This window comes from Bufo gargarizans, chromosome 1 (genome assembly GCF_014858855.1).
Source record: "Bufo gargarizans isolate SCDJY-AF-19 chromosome 1, ASM1485885v1, whole genome shotgun sequence".
NCBI lineage: Eukaryota > Metazoa > Chordata > Amphibia > Anura > Bufonidae > Bufo > Bufo gargarizans.
Window position 1 is genome coordinate 99,724,519 of NC_058080.1, and position 22,421 is coordinate 99,746,939.

The following is a 22,421-nucleotide window of genomic DNA, read 5'->3' on the forward strand; positions in this document are numbered from 1 at the left end:
GCCAAGGCAGCTGTGTCAATGCCAGCTCCTCTGAGGGCAGGGTTAGCATGGCAGAGATGTGGAAAACTTTTGTCAACACGCCACAGCTAACTGCACCACCACCTGATACGCAACGTGTTAGCAGGAGGCAACATTTCACTAACATGGTGGAACAGTACATGTGCACACCCCTCCACGTACTGACTGATGGTTCGGCCCCATTCAACTTCTGGGTCTCTAAATTGTCCACGTGGCCAGAGCTAGCCTTTTATGCCTTGGAGGTGCAGGCCTGCCCGGCGGCCAGCGTTTTGTCTGAACGTGTATTCAGCACGGCAGGGGGCGTCATTACAGACAAACGCAGCCGCCTGTCTACAGCCAATGTGGACAAGCTGACGTTCATAAAAATGAACCAGGCATGGATCCCACAGGATCTGTCCGTCCCTTGTCCAGATTAGACATTAACTACCTCCCCTTAACCATATATTATTGGACTCCAGGGCACTTCCTCATTCAATCCTATTTTTATTTTCATTTTACCATTATATTGCGAGGCTACCCAAAGTTGAATGAACCTCTCCTCTGTCTGGGTGCCGGGGCTATTGCGAGGCTACCCAAAGTTGAATGAACCTCTCCTCTGTCTGGGTGCCGGGGCCTAAATATATGCCAATGGACTGTTCCAATGTTGGGTGACGTGAAGCCTGATTCTCTGCTATGACATGCAGACTGATTCTCTGCTGACATGAAGCCAGATCCTCTGTTACGGGACCTCTCTCCTCTGCCTGGGTGCTGGGCCTAAATTTATGAAAATGGACTCTTACAGTGGTGGGTGACGTGAAGCCTGATTCTCTGCTATGATATGAAGACTGATTCTCTGCTGACATGAAGCCAGATTGTCTTTTACGGGACCTCTCTCCTCTGCCTGGGTGCTGGGCCTAAATATATGCCAATGGACTGTTGCAGTGGTGGCTGACGTGAAGCCTCATTCTCTGCTATGACATGCAGACTAATTCTCTGCTGACATGAAGCCAGATTGTCTGTTACGGGACCTCTCTCCTCTGCCTGGGTGCTGGGCCTAAATTTATGACAATGGACTGTTGCAGTGGTGGGTGACGTGAAGCCTCATTCTCTGCTATGACATGCAGACTGATTCTCTGCTGACATGAAGCCAGATTGTCTGTTACGGGACCTCTCTCCTCTGCCTGGGTGCTGGGCCTAAATATATGCCAATGGACTGTTGCAGTGGTGGCTGACGTGAAGCCTCATTCTCTGCTATGACATGCAGACTAATTCTCTGCTGACATGAAGCCAGATTGTCTGTTACGGGACCTCTCTCCTCTGCCTGTGTGCTGGGCCTAAATATATGCCAATGGACTGTTGCAGTGGTGGCTGACGTGAAGCCTCATTCTCTGCTATGACATGCAGACTAATTCTCTGCTGACATGAAGCCAGATTGTCTGTTACGGGACCTCTCTCCTCTGCCTGTGTGCTGGGCCTAAATATATGCCAATGGACTGTTGCAGTGGTGGCTGACGTGAAGCCTCATTCTCTGCTATGACATGCAGACTGATTCTCTGCTGACATGAAGCCAGATTGTCTGTTACGGGACCTCTCTCCTCTGCCTGGGTGCTGGGCCTAAATATATGCCAATGGACTGTTGCAGTGGTGGCTGACGTGAAGCCTCATTCTCTGCTATGACATGCAGACTAATTCTCTGCTGACATGAAGCCAGATTGTCTGTTACGGGACCTCTCTCCTCTGCCTGGGTGCTGGGCCTAAACTTATGAAAATGGACTCTTACAGTGGTGGGTGACGTGAAGCCTCATTCTCTGCTATGACATGCAGACTAATTCTCTGCTGACATGAAGCCAGATTGTCTGTTACGGGACCTCTCTCCTCTGCCTGGGTGCTGGGCCTAAATTTATGACAATGGACTGTTGCAGTGGTGGGTGACGTGAAGCCTGATTCTCTGCTATGACATGCAGACTGATTCTCTGCTGACATGAAGCCAGATTGTATGTTACGGGACCTCTCTCCTCTGCCTGTGTGCTGGGCCTAAATATATGCCAATGGACTGTTGCAGTGGTGGCTGACGTGAAGCCTCATTCTCTGCTATGACATGCAGACTAATTCTCTGCTGACATGAAGCCAGATCCTCTGTTACGGGACCTCTCTCCTCTGCCTGGGTGCTGGGCCTAAATTTATGAAAATGGACTGTTGCAGTGGTGGGTGACGTGAAGCCTGATTCTCTGCTATGACATGAAGACTGATTCTCTGCTGACATGAAGCCAGATTGTCTGTTACGGGACCTCTCTCCTCTGCCTGGGTGCTGGGCCTAAATATATGCCAATGGACTGTTGCAGTGGTGGCTGACGTGAAGCCTCATTCTCTGCTATGACATGCAGACTAATTCTCTGCTGACATGAAGCCAGATTGTCTGTTACGGGACCTCTCTCCTCTGCCTGGGTGCTGGGCCTAAACTTATGAAAATGGACTCTTACAGTGGTGGGTGACGTGAAGCCTCATTCTCTGCTATGACATGCAGACTAATTCTCTGCTGACATGAAGCCAGATTGTCTGTTACGGGACCTCTCTCCTCTGCCTGGGTGCTGGGCCTAAATTTATGACAATGGACTGTTGCAGTGGTGGGTGACGTGAAGCCTGATTCTCTGCTATGACATGCAGACTGATTCTCTGCTGACATGAAGCCAGATTGTATGTTACGGGACCTCTCTCCTCTGCCTGTGTGCTGGGCCTAAATATATGCCAATGGACTGTTGCAGTGGTGGCTGACGTGAAGCCTCATTCTCTGCTATGACATGCAGACTAATTCTCTGCTGACATGAAGCCAGATCCTCTGTTACGGGACCTCTCTCCTCTGCCTGGGTGCTGGGCCTAAATTTATGAAAATGGACTCTTACAGTGGTGGGTGACGTGAAGCCTGATTCTCTGCTATGACATGAAGACTGATTCTCTGCTGACATGAAGCCAGATTGTCTGTTACGGGACCTCTCTCCTCTGCCTGGGTGCTGGGCCTAAATATATGCCAATGGACTGTTGCAGTGGTGGCTGACGTGAAGCCTCATTCTCTGCTATGACATGCAGACTAATTCTCTGTTGACATGAAGCCAGATTGTCTGTTACGGGACCTCTCTCCTCTGCCTGTGTGCTGGGCCTAAATATATGCCAATGGACTGTTGCAGTGGTGGCTGACGTGAAGCCTCATTCTCTGCTATGACATGCAGACTAATTCTCTGCTGACATGAAGCCAGATCCTCTGTTACGGGACCTCTCTCCTCTGCCTGGGTGCTGGGCCTAAATTTATGAAAATGGACTCTTACAGTGGTGGGTGACGTGAAGCCTGATTCTCTGCTATGACATGAAGACTGATTCTCTGCTGACATGAAGCCAGATTGTCTGTTACGGGACCTCTCTCCTCTGCCTGGGTGCTGGGCCTAAATATATGCCAATGGACTGTTGCAGTGGTGGCTGACGTGAAGCCTCATTCTCTGCTATGACATGCAGACTAATTCTCTGCTGACATGAAGCCAGATTCTCTGTTACGGGACCTCTCTCCTCTGCCTGGGTTCCGGGGCCTAAATATCTGAGAATGGACTGTTCCAGTGGTGGGTGACGGGAAGCCAGATTCTCTGCTATGGGACCTCTCTCCAATTGATTTTGGTTAATTTTTATTTATTTAATTTTAATTTTAATTCATTTCCCTATCCACATTTGTTTGCAGGGGATTTACCTACATGTTGCTGCCTTTTGCAGCCCTCTAGCCCTTTCCTGGGCTGTTTTACAGCCTTTTTAGTGCCGAAAAGTTCGAGTCCCCATTGACTTCAATGGGGTTCGGGTTCGGGACGAAGTTCGGATCGGGTTCGGATCCCGAACCCGAACATTTTCGGGAAGTTCGGCCGAACTTCTCGAACCCGAACATCCAGGTGTTCGCTCAACTCTAACTGCCACACATTTTAAGGGCGTATTTTTTCTACTGGCACACATTATAAGGGGAATTATTACTATTGGGGGCAAACATTCATTTTGGTTGAAATCATCCATTGTGATCAACTTGATATTTACGTGATGATGGGGGTAATGCTATTTTAAACTGTTTGTAATGTAAGGGAAAAGAGCGAGGAGTGAGGGAGAGCCTCCTGAGAGCCTGTTGAGTCTCAGGCCACAGAAATCTTGGAGACCACAACATATTACTGTGAACAGAGTGAACAAGCTATATAGCCAGCACTGCAAGGTGAGGGGAAACACATTAAAGGGGTTATCCAACCCCTATAATGCCCCCCAAAATAAAATGCCCGGTTACCTCATACAGGTTATACTTATCCCGCTCCCCAGCACCCGCGTGGCTCCTGATGCTTGCACTGCCACTGCTGCATCTCCCCTTAGCGCAGATCAAAACCTCCGTCCATGTGGGGGGTGCTGGTGTCAGCCTATAGCAGGCTGCGACAGGAATGAGCTTCCCTAGAATCACCCGGAGAGCGGGGTAAATATAACCTGTATAAGGTGCCTGGGCATTTTGGGGGGCATTATAGGGGTTGGATAACCCCTTTAAGACACCCCAACAGCAGTTCAGGACCTACAGCCATAGCTGCCAGATTTAAGTTGTGGAAAAGGGAATCAGAAGAGATTCCTGCCACATTGCCATCCACATAAGAGAAGGACAATTTAGAAAACAACCTGAAGAGGAGATCATATGGAGTATGTAAAGTTTAAAAAATAACTTTTAATACATATTATTAATATAAGATATCCCTGAAAATGATAAATCACAATACACAAAAAAAAGTGGTAGGAAAAAGCCTGATGCACGGCTGCACCTGATATTGATAACCAAATGTCCTACCACAACCCGGAACGCTCCAATGATCCACGATCCCAGGAAGGAAGCTGAAATGAAGGTGAAAGCTATCCCTGGGCTAAATAACGTGGTGATGAAAAACGGCAGGGTCGGGGGAAAAAATCTGTAATAAGCCCTAAGTAGGGAGGTACTGCTCTGGCCCTGATAACTAAACACAAGTAGCAGCCTAACAGCAGAGCACCCGCCCTGATAATGGCGACCCTGTCAGGAACCTTGCCCTGAAATAAGTAGCCCTAGTAAGCCCTGCTCCTATCTATCCCTACATGCATGTTTCGCATTCAGAAGAAGACTCATCAGGGGAAACATGGGAAGCTGAGCAAAATATAGTTGGAGTCAAGGAGCCGCGGTGCGGGCCATAATGCATTGGCCCCGAACCGCCGGTTCCCAAGTAACGGAGCTGAGTCCGGATGTGAAGTCAGCTCAAAAGGCAAAATAGGGGGCGGTATTGTGGCATGTGATAATAGCCACAATCCTCCCTGACTAGGGGCCTAGTATTTGCAGGCGATGAAAAGCCTAACTTACATGTGAAGGCCGCCGGTCTTTTAAGCAGAGCGCCATCCCAAAACGAGGCTTGGCTCTCTCCTTGACGACATGGTGAGAATTGATGACGTCACCGCGTTTGAACGCGACGGGACATGCGCAGTTCATTATGACAGGGTTGCCTAGTGACCGGGACGCGTCCCCGGCAGCTGTCAGTGATGCGGTCCACCAGGTAAGCGGCCGCAAAGGAAAAGACGGTATTTAAGGCGTTATAAAAGGATAATTTTTAGCTGATGGCATCAGGCAATTAGGAACACAAGTCTGCCCATGTAAGGGTCACAGAGGGTCGGCAATCTGCAATAGCAATGTAAATGGCGCGCATATAACATCAATGTGTATAGTAATCAGCAGTCTAAGATGAAAAATGCAGCACGTATGCAACGCGGCACACGTGCAGCATACATGCAACATAGACAGATGTGCTGATAAGAAATCAAAGTGGATCAAATAAAACAACTATAATTGAGTTGCTCCTTTAATCCTTATGGAGACATGGTGCGTAAAAGATAGGTCCACCGGGCCTCATGCTGTAATAAGGTGCGATCCCAATCTTCACCACGTATGGGTGGGTGAACCATCTCAATGCCTACGGCTTTAATGCATTTGGGGTTGCCCTGGTGACACTCGTGTACGTGTCTAGACACAGCAGTGTCTCTGCCATTAACAATGTCTCCCAGGTGTTCCCCTATGCGACGACGAAACTCCATTTTTGTTTTACCAATGTATTCCTTTTTACAGTCACAAGTAATCTTATAGATGACCCCCTTCGTCCTGCAATTAATAAATTGCTTATTGTGAAGGATCTCTTTAGATTAGTGCTGTAAAAGGTTTTACTACATTGGATCGTGTTGCATGCAACACAGCCGCTGCATCTGAAACATCCTTTGGGTTCTTGATCCAGCCATGTGCCCTTTTGTGGGGCGGGGGTATAATGGCTTTGGACCAAGAGATCCTGTAGGCTACTGCCCTTCCTGAATGTAACTTGTGGGTAGTCATGGATGACCTCCCTGATGTCGGGGTCCATTAACAGGATAGGCCAGTGCTTTTTGAGGATCTCCTTAGCTCGTCCTGACGCACCATCAAAAGTGGCGATGAGGCGTATTTTCTGATCCCCAGGTATAAGTAGTTTGGTACAATCAGTAGAGAGGGCTGTCTGAAAGGCAGGTCTGAGTGTATGGTCTGGGTAACCCCTAGAGGAAAATCTTGCCCTCAGCACATCAGCCTGTTTGATAAATTCAGATTTTTCAGAACAGTTACGGCGGAGTCGCAAATACTGACCCTGCGGGATCCCTCTTTTGAGCGATGTAGGATGACTGCTATTCCAGTGCAGCACTGAATTAGTTGCAGTTGGCTTTCTGTAGATTGTAGTAGAAAGTTCACCAGAGGTGTTTTTATAGATATACACATCTAAAAAGGGTAGGGTCTCTGTATTGGACTCATGTGTGAACCTTAAGCCAATGGTATTGGTATTAAGTCGTTGGACAAAATTACTGAAAGACAGGGAAGTATCATTCCAGATGATAAAAATGTCATCTATGTACCGGGCCCATAACGAAATGGCACCGGTACATAGTGAGGAATCATCATTGAAAACAATAGCAGACTCCCACCAGCCCAGGAGCAAATTTGCGTAGGATGGCGCACACAAACAGCCCATAGCTGTGCCCCTGAGCTGGTGATACAGTCTGCCATCGAAGAGGAAGAAATTATGGGTCAGCAAAAAATGGAGAAGTCTCAGGACAAATTGATTATGGTCATAAAATTGTTGTCCTCTCATGCTTAAAAAATGTTCAACGGCCTTAAAGCCTATGTCATGAGGAATTGAAGAATAGAGAGCTTCCACATCAATGCTGCCCAGAATGGATTCCTTCTCAATGCTGATGCCATCAAGGTGCTTCAACAGATCCATGGTGTCTCTCGTGTATGATGAGAGAGACACCACAAATGGCATAAGAATGCGATCCAAATAGATACCCGGATTTTGGCCAATGCTGTCTATCCCTGGTACAAAGAAACTGCTCAGATAAAGAAACACTCACCAAACAAATAGAATTCTTGGGTAAGAGATTTTACGAAAAGGGATACCCCAAAAAACTAGTCATAGACTCCAAGAAAAGGATTTTGACAACCGAACGAGATATCAAATATGGAGAATCAAAACCAAAAAAGACTAAAAATACTAATAATTTCCCACTAAATCTTATCACCCGCTATAACACCCAACACACCGCGATTAGAAAAATACTAACTAAACACTGGCCAATACTACTAAAGGACCTAATCATCGGCCGCACCATTCCTCAAAACCCGATTCTCACATTCCAGAGAGCCAAAACACTGAAACAGATCTTAGCCCCACCCTGCCCCAAATTCAATGCCACCAGAGGGGTTGATCTATTTGGAAAGCCCTCGAATCATAAAGATACATCCAGAATAGGGTCTTTTAAATGCGGTGAAACTCGCTGCAAATGTTGCGCCATGATCGCACACGACGTCAGGGAAATTTCCCAATTTCCCTCACCAACCTTGAAGAGTCCCTCTCTCTGAGACATGAAATGACCTGTGGCACAACATTTGTTGTTTATCTCCTCTACTGCTCCTGCAACATCTATTACATAGGACGTACCACTCAACCCCTACGAGAGCGCATGAACAACCACCGATCTAACATCTCCCGTAAAGTAGTTACTCACAGCGTATCACGCCACTTTGCAAACTGCCATGATGGTGACCCCTCCTCACTTCATGTCATCCCTTTAGAATGGGTCCCTGAATCGTACCAGACATTGTGCCGTAAGGAAATGTTCTGGATTTACAAACTCAACACACTCACTCCGTTCGGACTAAATGAATCTCTAGAATACGTCAACTACTAAACTACCTACTCACCCACCTTGTTCTCCGGCCACCCTACCGTCACCTTGTACATCAACCACCAACAACTGATACCAATAACTAGATATCTTTCCACAACCCTTCTTCGGATATGAGAACAAATACACACACACCACTTGCCCGCACCAGCCCCTTTCATCCCAAACCACCCACTCTTCCAGCAACAAGAGACCTATACATTTCCTCATTACGCTTCACCCCCCCCTCTTGTAGACCACACGTGTGTGTATATATACATCCCCCTTATATACATACATGTAGACCATGCATGTACATATATATGTAGATTCTATGCGATCCTCTCTAGACCTTTATACGGCTATACATGTATTCATCCATTTATCCTTTTTAATTTGCGTATTCATCCATCTATCAATTTGCTCCCAAGCTCTGTATACTCATCCTCCCATATGCATATCTATATTTACATTCTTTATGTGTAATTTTATATACACAAGTATATACCACTGGCCCTTACCTCTACTGCCCACTACGCGGATTATATATAACTATATTTATTATATATACATATGCTCTCGTCCCATTACGCATCCACTCTGTCACTCATCTATTACACTGTATATGTGTCCTTGGGGGTCAATCACCACCCATTGTGTTCAATAAGAAGCTACCTTAACTGTATCTTTCCCATATGTATACATAAACGTTTACTTTGTTTTTCGTTTTCTATTTGTTTATATTTGTTTATATTTATCTTTATCATTATTTATTATTTATTTATTTATAATTTTATTATTCATTTATTCATTTATTATTTATCACTCATTATATATATATATATATATATATATATATATATATTTTTTTTTGTTCTCCTTTTTGTTCTCCTTTTTGTTTCCCTTCAATTTTTTGTTTCCCTTCAATCCTTTCACACGTTTTGTTTTCATCGGTGTAATTCCACACACATTTCTTGAAATATTCATCTAGAACAATTTATTCTTCAAAATATGTATCCATTACACTGTATATATGTCCTATGGGGGTGAAATGTCCACCCACCATGTCTACTTATCTTTGTCATGCCATGTGTTTTTCATATATGCTTATATATACGGTTTTATATTCATATTTATCTACATGTATATCTATATCTTTTGCCCCCCATATGCTATGATCCCATATCAGTCTCCTTTTCCACTATCCCTCCTCTTTCTACTATCCCTCTTTTTACTATCCCTCAATTTATTGCCCATTCTTATGCCCCTTTTGTATCCTTAATTAGTACATTCTCCCTCCTTTCAGCAACACATGTGACCACACACACAACACCCCTCCGCACTGCCGGTCCAGCTACTCCCAGTACATAGCGATGTTCACCAACTGATAAAGCCGCCCCCCGGACGTGCGTTCCCCTATGCGGTCCACATGACGCCAACGCGTCCCTGCCCTGTAGTAACACCTCCCCCAGCCACGTCCGCCCAGCCTCAGCCGTCTGCACCTAGCTAACACGTCACCCGGTGACAAGCCAACAACTCCTCCCCCTCCACATCCACTCCGCCCTCTCACCCATGCGTTCCACCAAGCGTTCCACCGCTGGGAACGCCTGCCCTGATCGCCCCATAGCGCCCCACTCTCCAACCAGCCCCCGGCCGCCTAATACATAACACATCAGGCTCTTTTACCACCTCCCCATAGTCTCCCTTATTATTATTATGTCTATTACCTTTATTACTTTCTAACTTACAATCCGACCGGCCACTTCCGCCTTTTGGAACGCAATTTGCGTTCCACCTACTGGAAGTGACACCATACCACTTCCGTTTTCGGCATTTTCGATGTTTTGGCGCCATTTTACCAATTAAATCACTAATTGAACTGTGTAATTATAGACCTAGCCTGCTACATGTTAACTATAGCCACTTGCTCCTGATGAAGGGGAAACCTTGATCCCCGAAACGCGTTGAGCCACATATCTGCTAATAAAGGTGATTTGATCTGAAGCACACTGCCTTGCTGCCATCATTCACTCTACACACGATCCTGGCCAGGGGGGAATCGTCACAGGTGTTTTATGCTTATCCTGCTGACGACCCCCCAGTGAAGTAAGTGCCTCACTGGATGTTTATTCATCCATCTTATTCCTTGTTTTAATCTTGGTTTTTAACCTCTACCTTAAACCTTCTGTGTAAACCACAGTAGGGACCTCATTTTATTTCAACTATTTTATTTCAACTGGTTTTAAAAAAAGTTTTTTCATTTATATAAAAAGTCTTTTATATATAAAAAGTTTTTTTACCTATATGTATAATATGCTAGCATTTTAGCACCATGATACCAAATTTTTGACATTTCTTAGTGCATTTTTGCTCGGTTTGGCGCCTTTCTGTACCTTCCCCCCACCTTTATTTTTTCATTTTCAAAATCTACATTGAGTGCCCTTCCTGGACACTTTTCGGCTGCCACCCTTGCGCTATTTAGACTCCAGTCACCACCACTGTCGGCGCCCACGGTCAGACACAAGGGGATTTTCTTCTCCAGATCCTTTACCCTGCTTTCACACCTGAGCGTTTCTCAAACGCGCGTTTTACGCGCGTTTTTGTCGCGCGTTTTTATGCGCGTTTTTCGTAATAGTAAACGCGCGTTTGACGCGCGTTTGTGTGATTGACTGCAGTGTCCTATGGCCACAAACGCGCGTCAAAACACCCCAAAGAAGCTCAAGAACTTGATTATGCGTCGGGCGTTTTACAGCGCGATCGTACGCGCTGTAAAACGCCCAGGTGAGAACCATTCCCATAGGGAAGCATTGGTTTTCATGTGTTGAGCGTTTTACAGCGCGTTTGAACGCGCTGTAAAACGCTCAGGTGTGAACTTAGGGTTAGTGTCTAAATAAAACTTCCTCCTTTTTTCCTTTCTCTTCCCATTTTAGGGGATTAGTCCCTTTGTGTATCTTAGGTAACCTCAATCTGGGCCTTCAGTTTGATACTCAAATTTTCTAGGATGATTTTTTCTTCCTCTAGTAGAAGTGTCATAAACTGTAGAGAACTGCTAGTAGCCAGTTGCTCCCACTCGTTACCAAAGCTACGTTGTTTGTAAACAGGGGTCAGTAGAATTCTAAGGCCTCTCTGGACAATAATATAATTACTATAATTATCCAGACTCTGGACCTCCCACCAACTTAGAAGATGCTCTCTATACAATTTGTTTAATTCCTTAAATGCAATTTTGAATGAAGGAGTGAACTTTTTCTGATTGTAGGTTTTGTCTGAAAAAACCTCCTTGGCCTTATTAAGCCAACCATCTGTGTTCAAACCGCCAGCCAAAAAGCCCGCCATACCATAAACAAAATAAGTAATAAAGAATATTTAAGGAATATTAATGAAAATCGTGTTTGATCACCTATTAATTAAGAAAACAACCTGAAGAGGCGATCATATGGAGTATGTAAAGCCTAAAACATAACTTTTAATACATATTATTAATATAAGATATCCCTGAAAATGATAAATCACAATACACAAAAAAAAGTGGTAGGAAAAAGACTGGTGCACGGCGGCACCTTATATTGATAACAAAATGTCCTACCACAACCCGGAACGCTCCAATGATCCACAATCCCGGGAAGGAAGCTGAAATGAAGGTGAAAGCTATCCCTGGGCTAAATAACGCGGTGATGAAAAACGGCAGGGTCGGGGGAAAAAATCCCTAATAAGCCCTAAGTGGGGGGTACTGCTCTGGCCCTGATAACTAAACACAAGTGAAGAGAAGTACGCTACACCTTAAGTGGAGCGTGTGGACTGCTGGGGGCGCACGAGACAACCAAACAAGGACCGTGTTTTAATTTCGGCAGTATTCCATTTATTCGTAAGACAACGCGTTTCGGGGTAAAGTCCCCTTTATCAAGTCTGAGCCGGGAGGGTTAGGAGAGTGTCACGGCTCATCTGAAGAGGCACGTGTAGAACGCTGACCTTTTCAGTGCCCGCGCTGCTGAAGAAAAGGGGAGTGGGTGGAAGGGACTGGCCGGGTCCAGAGGAGAGGCCTCAATAGGGAGGTGTGGTTGGGGAACACGAGCGGGGCCTGAGGTGGGCGGTGAAAGGAGGGACTTTCACCGCCCACCTCAGGCCCCGCTCGTGTTCCCCAACCACACCTCCCTATTGAGGCCTCTCCTCTGGACCCGGCCAGTCCCTTCCACCCACTCCCCTTTTCTTCAGCAGCGCGGGCACTGAAAAGGTCAGCGTTCTACACGTGCCTCTTCAGATGAGCCGTGACACTCTCCTAACCCTCCCGGCTCAGACTTGATAAAGGGGACTTTACCCCGAAACGCGTTGTCTTACGAATAAATGGAATACTGCCGAAATTAAAACACGGTCCTTGTTTGGTTGTCTCGTGCGCCCCCAGCAGTCCACACGCTCCACTTAAGGTGTAGCGTACTTCTCTTCATTTCCATTACCCTAGTGCAGTGGTCAGCAACCTGCGGCTCTAGAGCCACATGCGGCTCTTTAGCCCCCTGATATTGGCTCTTCCAGGTGCGGGCTCACATGTACAGTGCGATAGCATTTTCGTTGCCCGTAGCAAAAATAGGTAGGAGGGTGAAGACCAGGAAGCGGTGAAGGCTCTGTACTCACCGCTTCCTGGTCCTCGGTTGTAGGCTGTGCAGGGCTGCGCACAGTGTGAGGCGCTCTGTGGCGTCACTCTGTGCACGCCAGTTCACAGCACAGCCGACAGCAGGAGGAACACAGAGCGCGGGTGGTGAGGAGCAGCGGCATCCAGGAGCCGGAGAGGTAAGTGCTTTTTTATTTTATGAAACTTGGGGCTGATCTGAGGCAATGAGGTGATGAGAATCATAATGGGGGATATGAGAGGCATCATGGATGATAATGGTGATGATGAGAGGCATCATGGTTGATAATGGGGATAATGAGAGGCATGGGGCTCTTATCTGAGGTCTGATTGAGGGGGTCATTTACTTTGGGGTCTGAGCTGACATCTGATCTCAGGGAGGTCTTATTAACATTGAGGTTCTGCTTAAGTGCTTGAGGCATAAGGTCACTGACTTTTTGAATGTTCGTATTGCGCTTCAAACAATACCTTCATGGGAATAGGGGTTCTAAGTTAGTCTCCAACCTTATTAAGAACCAAAGAAATAAATCCTTTATTCAAGCCATCAAATCAGCCTCAGGCCCCCGACTTATTAATACTCCAGCGATAGCTCAGGAGTTTTTCTCCTTTTATTCAAATCTGTATAACCTCCCAATACCCCTCACCAGCCAGCAAATCGAGACACGCACGTCGGAGTTCCTTAGCTCTATTAACATCCCAAGAATTTCTGAGGTCGATATACATCAGCTGCTTCAACCGTTTACAATGGAAGAGGTAGAAAAGGTTCTAATGTCTATCCCTTCAGGCAGGAGTCCCGGACCTGACGGTTTTCCAAGCTCATATTACAAAAAGTATAAAGATATTTTAGTCCCACATTTTGTCACGGCATGCAATCTCCTCCTTACAGGTGGCTCTCTGACCCCACAAGCCTAGGAAGCGCACATAACGATTATCCATAAAGAAGGGAAGGATAAGGAAGCATTTGGAAGTTACAGGCCGATTTCACTGCTGAACACCGATTTGAAGTGATGGGCTAAACTGCTTAACAGCAGGATGTCAGGGTTGCTCCCTGGGCTTGTGGGTGAAGAACAGGTAGGTTTCGTTGCAGGTAGAGAGGGTAGGCATAATATCAGTAGAGTCATACATGCGATCACCCACGCCATCAAATCTAAGTCCCCTCTTGTACTCCTGGGCACAGATGCGGAGAAGGCGTTCGATAGGGTTAGCTGGGCCTATATGGAGAAAGTACTACAAGCCTTTGGCTTCCCTGAAGGCCTCATCAGAGCTATCTATACTCTATACTCTGCACCATCTGCGAGAGTACTAGTCAACGGCACCCTGTCGAACGCCTTCCAAATTAGAAACGGTACTCGTCAAGGATGCCCATTATCCCCCACCTTGTTTGTACTCACCCTAGAGATGCTTCTTCTTAAGTTCCGCCAATCCCCCACGATCAAAGGAGTGAAACTAGGCAGATTTACTGCTCCTGATGATTTACTGCTCCTGTTGTCAAATCCTGAAGAGGCTTTGCTGGAGGTTATGCAGATTTTCGAAACTTTTGGGGTTATCTCAAATTTTAAGATAAATTTCGATAAGTCGGAGGCCCTTGGCGTTTCCCTCCCAGCTGTCCTGCGTACTAAGGTCAAAGCCCTCACACCATTCAAGTGGCCTACACAAGCAATAAAATATTTGGGGGTGACGATCCCGATGGACCCCAAGTTGTTGTTTAGTCTTAATTTCCCCCCGCTACTCTCCAAAGTCACCTCTATTCTCTCTAAGAGCAGCTCTCCTTTCCTAACCTGGCTAGGCAGGAAAAATGTCCTCACCACCTACATCCTGCCGCTGATAATGTACACCTTGAGAGCCCTACCCATATCGGTACCTGTTAGTTTCATTAATAAACTACAATCCATCATGAGCAGTTATTTGTGGGATAAGAAGCGCACTAGAATGTCCTTTCGCCTTATTTCCCGAAGAAAGAAACATGGGGGTATCTCCCTCCCTGACCTATCAACCTATATACAGGCTATTAGTTTGGAAAGGTGGCTTAAACTGGCCAGACAAGAGACATTCTGTATGCATGTAGATTTAGAATTGGCCCTGTTGGGTAAGGAATTGTTCCATAGGTTATGGACACCTGAGAGGACAGGAGAAGGGACCAAAGTAGATAGCGTACTCACCAGAGGAATGCTGCATATTTGCCATAAGTCTTTGGTCTTAACATCTGCTCAGGACAAGATTTCTCCCTTAGCTCCTATCTCAGTTATCCCCACACTACTGTTCCCACAAATTAAATCTCCATCATTTAGCTATCAATGTCACATCACAGATTAGGAGATTTGAAAGGGTTACAGATCACTTCCGGCTTCTATACTGCCCTCTCGGGTGTACCTGCCCTTGGTAAAGATTTTATTCAAAGAAATGACTTTGAGAATGCTTGTAGGCAGTTTATGATTTCCAAATTTACCCCTCTCCCTGATCCATCATGGTTGGAGAATTATGTTCTGCTGCCAAATTTACCTCATAAATGCACCACCCTCATTTATAGGCAGATTCTAAGTGAGAGCTATTCTAGCGTACCGCCCTGGGTTGCTGAGTGGGGAAAAGAACTCCACCTTGAATTTAGTGACACTGACAGTAAATGGATTCAGAAATCTTCGCACGGCTTTTCCAAGTGCATAAAAATTCAAGAAAACTCTGTTAAGACAGCGTTGCGTTGGTACAGAACCCCCGAGTTCCTTTTTAAAATCCGGTTGCTCTCTACGGATCTTTGTTGGAGGTGTGCTGCTGCTACCGGATCCTTATCCCACATCTGGTGGTTATGTCCTGCCATCAGATCCTTCTGGACAGATGTAGAAAGCGCCATTAACAGGATCTGTGCAATGACCCTGAAACTTTCAGCCCAGCTAGTACTACTCTGGATCCCTACCCCAGATTTTCGCCCCGGAAAAAAAATAACTTGGCCACGCATCTGCTTATGGCCGCAAAGCTCTTAATCCCAGTAAAATGGAGATCAGTTGACCCACCAACACTGAAGATGTGGCGGAGTAGGGTCCAACAGATATGCCAGATGGAGGAACTGATAGGCTGGACATACCATAGCAGAAATAGATTTTTACAGATCTGGCAACCGTGGTTAGATTATAGGACAAACCTTCTCAACGCTCAACAGTGGGACTCTGATTAAGGATATGGGAAGACGGTCACTTCTTTCAATCAATATGCAGAACCCCCTTTTTTATTTTTTATTTTTTTATTTCTTTTATTTCTTTTTATTTCATTACATTCCTTCTTTTCGGCACGCCTCCCCTGTAGTTGTCTCCATTGATATAGTCAAAACTTGTTTGTGCCAGGTTATAGATAAATATACATAACCTTAGATAAATATAACTAGTCTTAGTTATATAGACGTTCCTGAGTGGGACCCTAACTGCACCTTGGGTTGACACACTGTTAGGGCTGTTATCCCCATCCCACCTCCCCTCCCCTTACTGTTATGTATCTAATGTTACCCGCATTTGTTTTGTAAGATCAATCACTTTAAGGGCCCCTTGCCCTAGCTGAGTGGTTGTCACATCCTAACCTGTATTGTTAGGCTATGCCTTCGATGATCTATGACTAGATTTGATTGTGATGTGTCACCCGCTGTACTGCGCTACATGCGATTTGGTGATATTTCTTTGCTTGTCTAATAAAAAGAGATTTCAAACATTGAGGTTCTGATTAGTGGTCTGACCTGAGGTGTAATGAAAAATATTTTTTTCGATATTGTCCTCCTCTAAAACCTATGTGCGTCTTATAGGATAAAACGTTGTGGAGTGAAAGAAGATGTAGTGTCGAGGATTGAGAAAGGTATGTTCAGATGGTTAGGAATACCCTTATGAAGTAAATAACAATGTACCTTCCTATATATTTGAATTTTAAAAAATTTGGCTCTCAAAAAAATAAAAATCGCTGTTTTGTCGATATTTGGCTCATTTTACTAATAAGGTTGCCCACCACTGCCCTAGTGGCAGGGTGGCCCCTGCCCAAGGTGTTAGGACGGATCTTGGCTGCACCAACCATCCCTTATCTATACTTGATCTCCATTGCAGTTGCATCCAATTGATGCAACCGCAGTAGGTGAGCAAACCATTTCTTTCATTAGAAATCTGTTTGTTTGAATTTACTTACCCTATGAGCGCCTTCTCTATCCCATTGGCCATCATTAACTAAACACAAGTAGCAGCCTAACAGCAGAGCACCCGCCCGGATAAGGGCGACCCTGTCAGGAACCTTGCCCTGAAATAAGTAGCCCTAGTAAGCCCTGCTCCTATCTATCCCTTCATGCATGTTTCGCATTCAGAAGAAGACTCATCAGGGGAAACATGGGAAGCTGAGCAAAATATAGTTGGAGTCAAGGAGCCGCGGTGAGGAGGACAATTTGGCTAAATGCTCTATTCTCATTTCCCCATTTTGTATACATGCTAAACTCCTGATAGTTGAAGTAACTTGAGGAAGTTAAAGTGTTTGCTGAGGCCAGAAGTTATAATTGTCCAGTCTTATCATAAGAAGTAGAAGCCTGCCTATTCCAAGAAACTGAGGTGATAATGTGTTATGTGCCATATGTTTCTATAGGTCCTTTTTGTAAGGCCTCATACACACGACCGTTTATCGGGTCCGCATCTGAGCCGCAGTTTTTGCGGCTCGGGTGCCGACTCATTCACTTCAATGGGGCCGCAAAAGATGCGGACAGCACTCCGTGTGCTGGCCGCATCCTTTGCTCCGTTCCGTGGCCCCGCTAAAAAAATATAGCATGTCCTATTCTTGTCCGTTTTGCGGACAAGAATAGGCATTTCTACAATGGGCCGCCCGTTCTGTTCCGCAAATTTTGGACATGGAACGGTCGTGTGCATGAGGCCTAAGACTGATGCTTGGCTTATTAACTCAGTAGGCTGTTTTCTATGGGATTTTATTGGACACTTTTGAATACTCAAACAAAGCAATTCTAAAGGTTTTGTATGTGTCTTCAATAAACCAGAGTAAGTTTGAATCACACCGTGTCTGTGCCTCAAGTCTTGCTCTCTAGCAAAATGCATCTAATTGGGAACTATCTAGAAGACTAGAAGGCCTGAGCCTCAGTCTAAATTATTTCCTAATGGCTTTGGGGTTGTTTCCCTGACAAGGGAGTGATGGCCTGAGTTAGGACTCAACATCTCATCAGGGCCACTCCCATCCCTTGCATCGGCTCCTCAGTGTCTCGCTGCACATTGATCCCTACAAACCACCATATGCCCTGGGGAAAAAAAAAAATCTAATAAATCAATTCAACTAACAAAGCCCATGGGTTGCATTATCTACAACAGACAAAATACTATACTGTGGGGGAACATTTATCAAGAACAGTATTTTCTAATTCGGTCTTGATATCCCCTGAGCTGTTGGAGAATGCACTTAATTTTGTCTTAAAGTAAGCATGTCCTATGGCAGTCCATGCACCTAGAATGATATCTACACCAATTGGTAGCTAGCATAGATTTCAGTCATCATTTACACCAGAAAACTGACATAAATGATAATAAATCTCCTGGGGAAAATGGTCCTGTCCACACCTTATCTCCTTTCTGGAAGGTGGCAAAGGTGGTGTAAAAACGCATGTCAATTTCTTTCGCAACCTGTGGTTTTTTACATTTTAGGCCAGTTTGCTGGTGTAGCGGCCTGATAAATGGCAACCATAGATGGCACTACAATTTTGTTAAAAGCAAATAAAAATTTTGAGGAAGGAGGCTTTTACAAAGAAGAATGATATATGCACATACAAGACAAAAAATTATATCAAAATAACTATGTACCAGTCCTGCAAAAAACCTTGGTTACTGGATATACAGTGGATATAAAAAGTCTACACACCCCTGTTAAAATGTCAGGTTTCTGTGCTGTAAAAAAATGAAACAAAGATAAATAATTTCTGAACTATTTCCACCTTTAAGGGCTCTTTCACACCTGCGTTCTTTTCTTCCGGCATAGAGTTCCGTCATCGGGGCTCTATGCCGGAAGAATCCTGATCAGTTTTATCCTAATGCATTCTGAATGGAGTGAAATGCTGCGCTTTTTGCTCCGGCCAAAAATCCTGAAGACTTGCCGCAAGGCCGGATCCGGAATTAAAGCCCATTGAAAGGCATTGATCCGGATCCGGCCTTAAGCTAAACGTCGTTTCGGCGCATTGCCGGATCCGATGTTTAGCTTTTCTGAATGGTTACCATGGCTGCCGGAACGCTAAAGTCCTGGCAGCCATGGTAAAGTGTAGCGGGGAGCGGGGGAGCAGCATACTTACCGTCCGTGCGGCTCCCAGGGCGCTTCAGAGTGACGTCGGGGCGCCCCAGGCGCATGGATGACGTGATCGCATGGCACGTCATCCATGCGCATGGGGCGCTCTGACGTCATTCTGGAGCGCCCCGGGAGCCGCGCGGACTGTAAGTATACCGCTCCCCCTCTCCCCGCATGGCAACCAGGACTTTAATAGCGTCCTGGCTGCCATAGTAACACTCAAAGCATTTTGAAGACGGATCCGTCTTCAAATGCTTTCAGTACACTTGCGTTTTTCCGGATCCGGCGTGTACCTCCGGCAAGTGGAGTACACACCGGATCCGGACAACCCAAGTGTGAAAGAGGCCTAATGTGACCTATAAACTGTACCACTCAATTGAAAAACAAACTGAAATCTTTTAGGTGGAGGGAAGAAAATTAAAATAATGTGGTTGCATAAGTGTACGCACCCTCTTATAACGGGGGATGTAGCTGTGTTCAGAATGAAGCAATCACATTCAAAATCATGTTAAATAGGAGTCAGCATACACCTGCCATCATTTATAGGGCCTCTGATTAACCTCAAATAAAGTTCAGCTGCTCTAGTTGGTCTTTCCTGAAATTTTCTTAGTCGCATCCCACAGCATTAGATATACCATGGAAGACAGTGAAGACAGTCATCATCAAGTGGAGAAAATATGGCACAACAGTGACATTACCAAGAACTGGACGTCCCTCCAAAATTGATGAAAAGACGAGAAGAAACAACACTGCACATCACCAAAAGAACACCGTACCCACAGTGAAGCATGTATTATGTATTATATTGGCACAAAACCTTCTGCTAGAAAGCTGAACATGAAGAGGAACTTCATCTTTCAGCATGACAACGACCCAAAGCATACATCCAAATCAACAAAGGAAAGGCTTCACCAGAAGAAGATTTAAGTTTTGGATTGGCTCAGCCAGAGCCCAGACATGAATCCAATTGAAAATCTGTGGAGTGACCTGAAGAGAGCTGTGCACAGGAGATGCCCTCGCAATCTGACAGATTTGGAGTGTTTTTGCAAAGAAGAGTGGGCAAATCTTGCCAAGTCAAAATGTTCCATGCTGATAGACTCATACCCAAAAGACTGAGTGCTGTAATAAAATCAAAAGGTGCTTCAACAAATATTAGTTTAAGGCCTCATGCACACGACAGTTGTTTTTCTCGGCCTCAGTTCAGTTTTTTTTTGCGGATAGGATGGGGACCCATTCATTTCAGTGGGTCAGCAAAAAAATGCTGATAGTTCATCCGTTTGTGTTCCGCGTCCGTTGTCCGTGTTTCCCTTCAGCAAAAAAAATTGTGCATGTCCTACTTTTTTCACATTTGCGGACAAGGATAGGCATTGCTTACAACGGATCTGTGGAAAGAAAACGGATCCTCCAAAAAAAAACGGATGCCGCATCCGCTTTTTTTGCGGACGCAAAAAACAACTGTCGTGTGCATGAGGCCCAAGGATGTGCACACTTATGCAACCATATTATTTTATTTTTATATTTTTTTCTTCCCTACACCTAAAAGATTTCAGATTTGTTTTTCAATTGAGTTGTACAGTTTATAGGTCAAATTAAGGCTACATGCACACGACCGTTCCGTTTTTAGCGGTCCACAAACTGCGGATCAGCAAAAAATAGAAGCCGCCCATGTGCCTTCCGCAATTTGCGGAACGGGCGGCCCATTGTAGAAATGCCTATTCTTGTCCCAAAAAACGGTTGTGTGCATGAGGCCTAAAGGTGGAAAAAGTTCTAAAATAATTTTTCTTTGTCTAATTTTTTAACATCGCAGAAACCTGACATTTTAACAGGGGTGTGTAGACTTTTTATAGCCACTGTATGTGAGTATGCACTGTTCACAATACAAATAGACATAGTCAATAGCTAAGAGGTACATAACTCCACCTCAGACACTGACATCTCCCCTCATGGCTTCTCTCAGGTTAGTTATACTAATTGTATATTCACATTTATAAATCAGAATAAAAGGTACATACCTGGCTGTTTAAAGCATCTGTGCGATAATCACGAGTGAAAACTCCACACAAAACTATTCCACCTGGTAGATCTTTATTGAACTGACTAATAACAGTCGCTACAACTTGATTTACAAGAGCCTAGATGAGACAAATGTATTGCATAAAGGTAAATCGCTTGCTATCTGCAACTGTTAGAATTGGTATGTGTAAATTCTACAATAGTAGTAATACAACCTAACAAGTTTCTCATTAATGTTGCCTCAACATTAAAAGGGTTGTCAGCTGCCAAGCACTTTTGGACATCTACCCCTCCCTGCCGGACCTGTGAAGGGAAGAATACTTACCTGCTCCCCACTGCTCTGTTCCGGCTCCTTTAGTCCAAAGCTGCACCCACCGCTGTCCAGGCCTAACTTGTAAATTTCTGGAATCTTTGGGGGCAGGGACAGACTAGGAAGTGGCTCTGGAAAAAATAAAACTAAACGTAGCTCCATGTTGTAGGAGGGCTTAAACCGACAGAAGGTGGTGCCAACACGAGTAGTCGTGTCAACTCAAGAAGGTGGGGTTAACAAATGTAGGCAGGGCCAGTGATACCGTGAAAATACTGTGCTTTACTTTGGTATTTGGTTGTAAAGCAGAACTAAATACCACATTGCAGCACAATATACAACCCCAACAGGACCAAATACCATAGTGCAGTAGAATATACAACCCCAACAGGACCAAATACCATGGTGCAGCAAAATATACTGCCCTAGTAGAACCTTTCTGGAGTGCAAAACTATTATAGGTTAGAATTGCTAGATTTCTGGAGAATGGTCATAGAACCAGGGAGTTATTCTGATTGCCTGAGTTGAGAATGGTTTTTGTTCCCCTAAAATGAGGAAAATTCGCTTCCACCTCATGGTTTTTTTTGCCTTCCTCTGGATCAACTTGCAGGTTAACAGGCTGAACTGGATGGACAGATGTCTTTTTTTAACCTTATAAACTATGGGGGGGGGGGATTTATCAAACTGGTGTAAAGTAGAACTGGCTTAGTTGCCCATAGCTACCAGTCAGCTTCCACCTTTTATTTTCTAAAGCACATGTCAAAAGAAAAGGTGGAATCTGATTGGTTGCTATGGACAACTAAGCCAGTTCTACTTTACACCAGTTTGATAAATGTATTACTATGTTATCTGCTGGGACAATATATTGTGCTGTGCCGTGATATTTGGTTCTTCAGAGCCAGTATATTGTGCTGCAGAACCAAAAAGCACACTGCAGCAAAAATACTGCCC

General features: G+C 45.1%; 1 protein-coding gene across 4 annotated transcripts in view; it reads right to left on the reverse strand.

The window, feature by feature from the left end:
* DDX60 (DExD/H-box helicase 60) overlaps positions 1–22,421 on the reverse strand; it is a 646,547-nt gene that overhangs the window by 325,637 nt on the left and 298,489 nt on the right. For all 4 annotated transcript variants that reach the window (XR_006390268.1, XM_044296988.1, XM_044296981.1 and 1 more), the window contains exon 18: positions 21,163–21,282. Coding sequence is in view for 3 of the 4 variants with exons in the window: in XM_044296988.1 (XP_044152923.1) it covers positions 21,163–21,282 (120 nt within the window). In the remaining variant the exon portion in view is untranslated. The remainder of the gene's footprint in view (positions 1–21,162; positions 21,283–22,421) is intronic.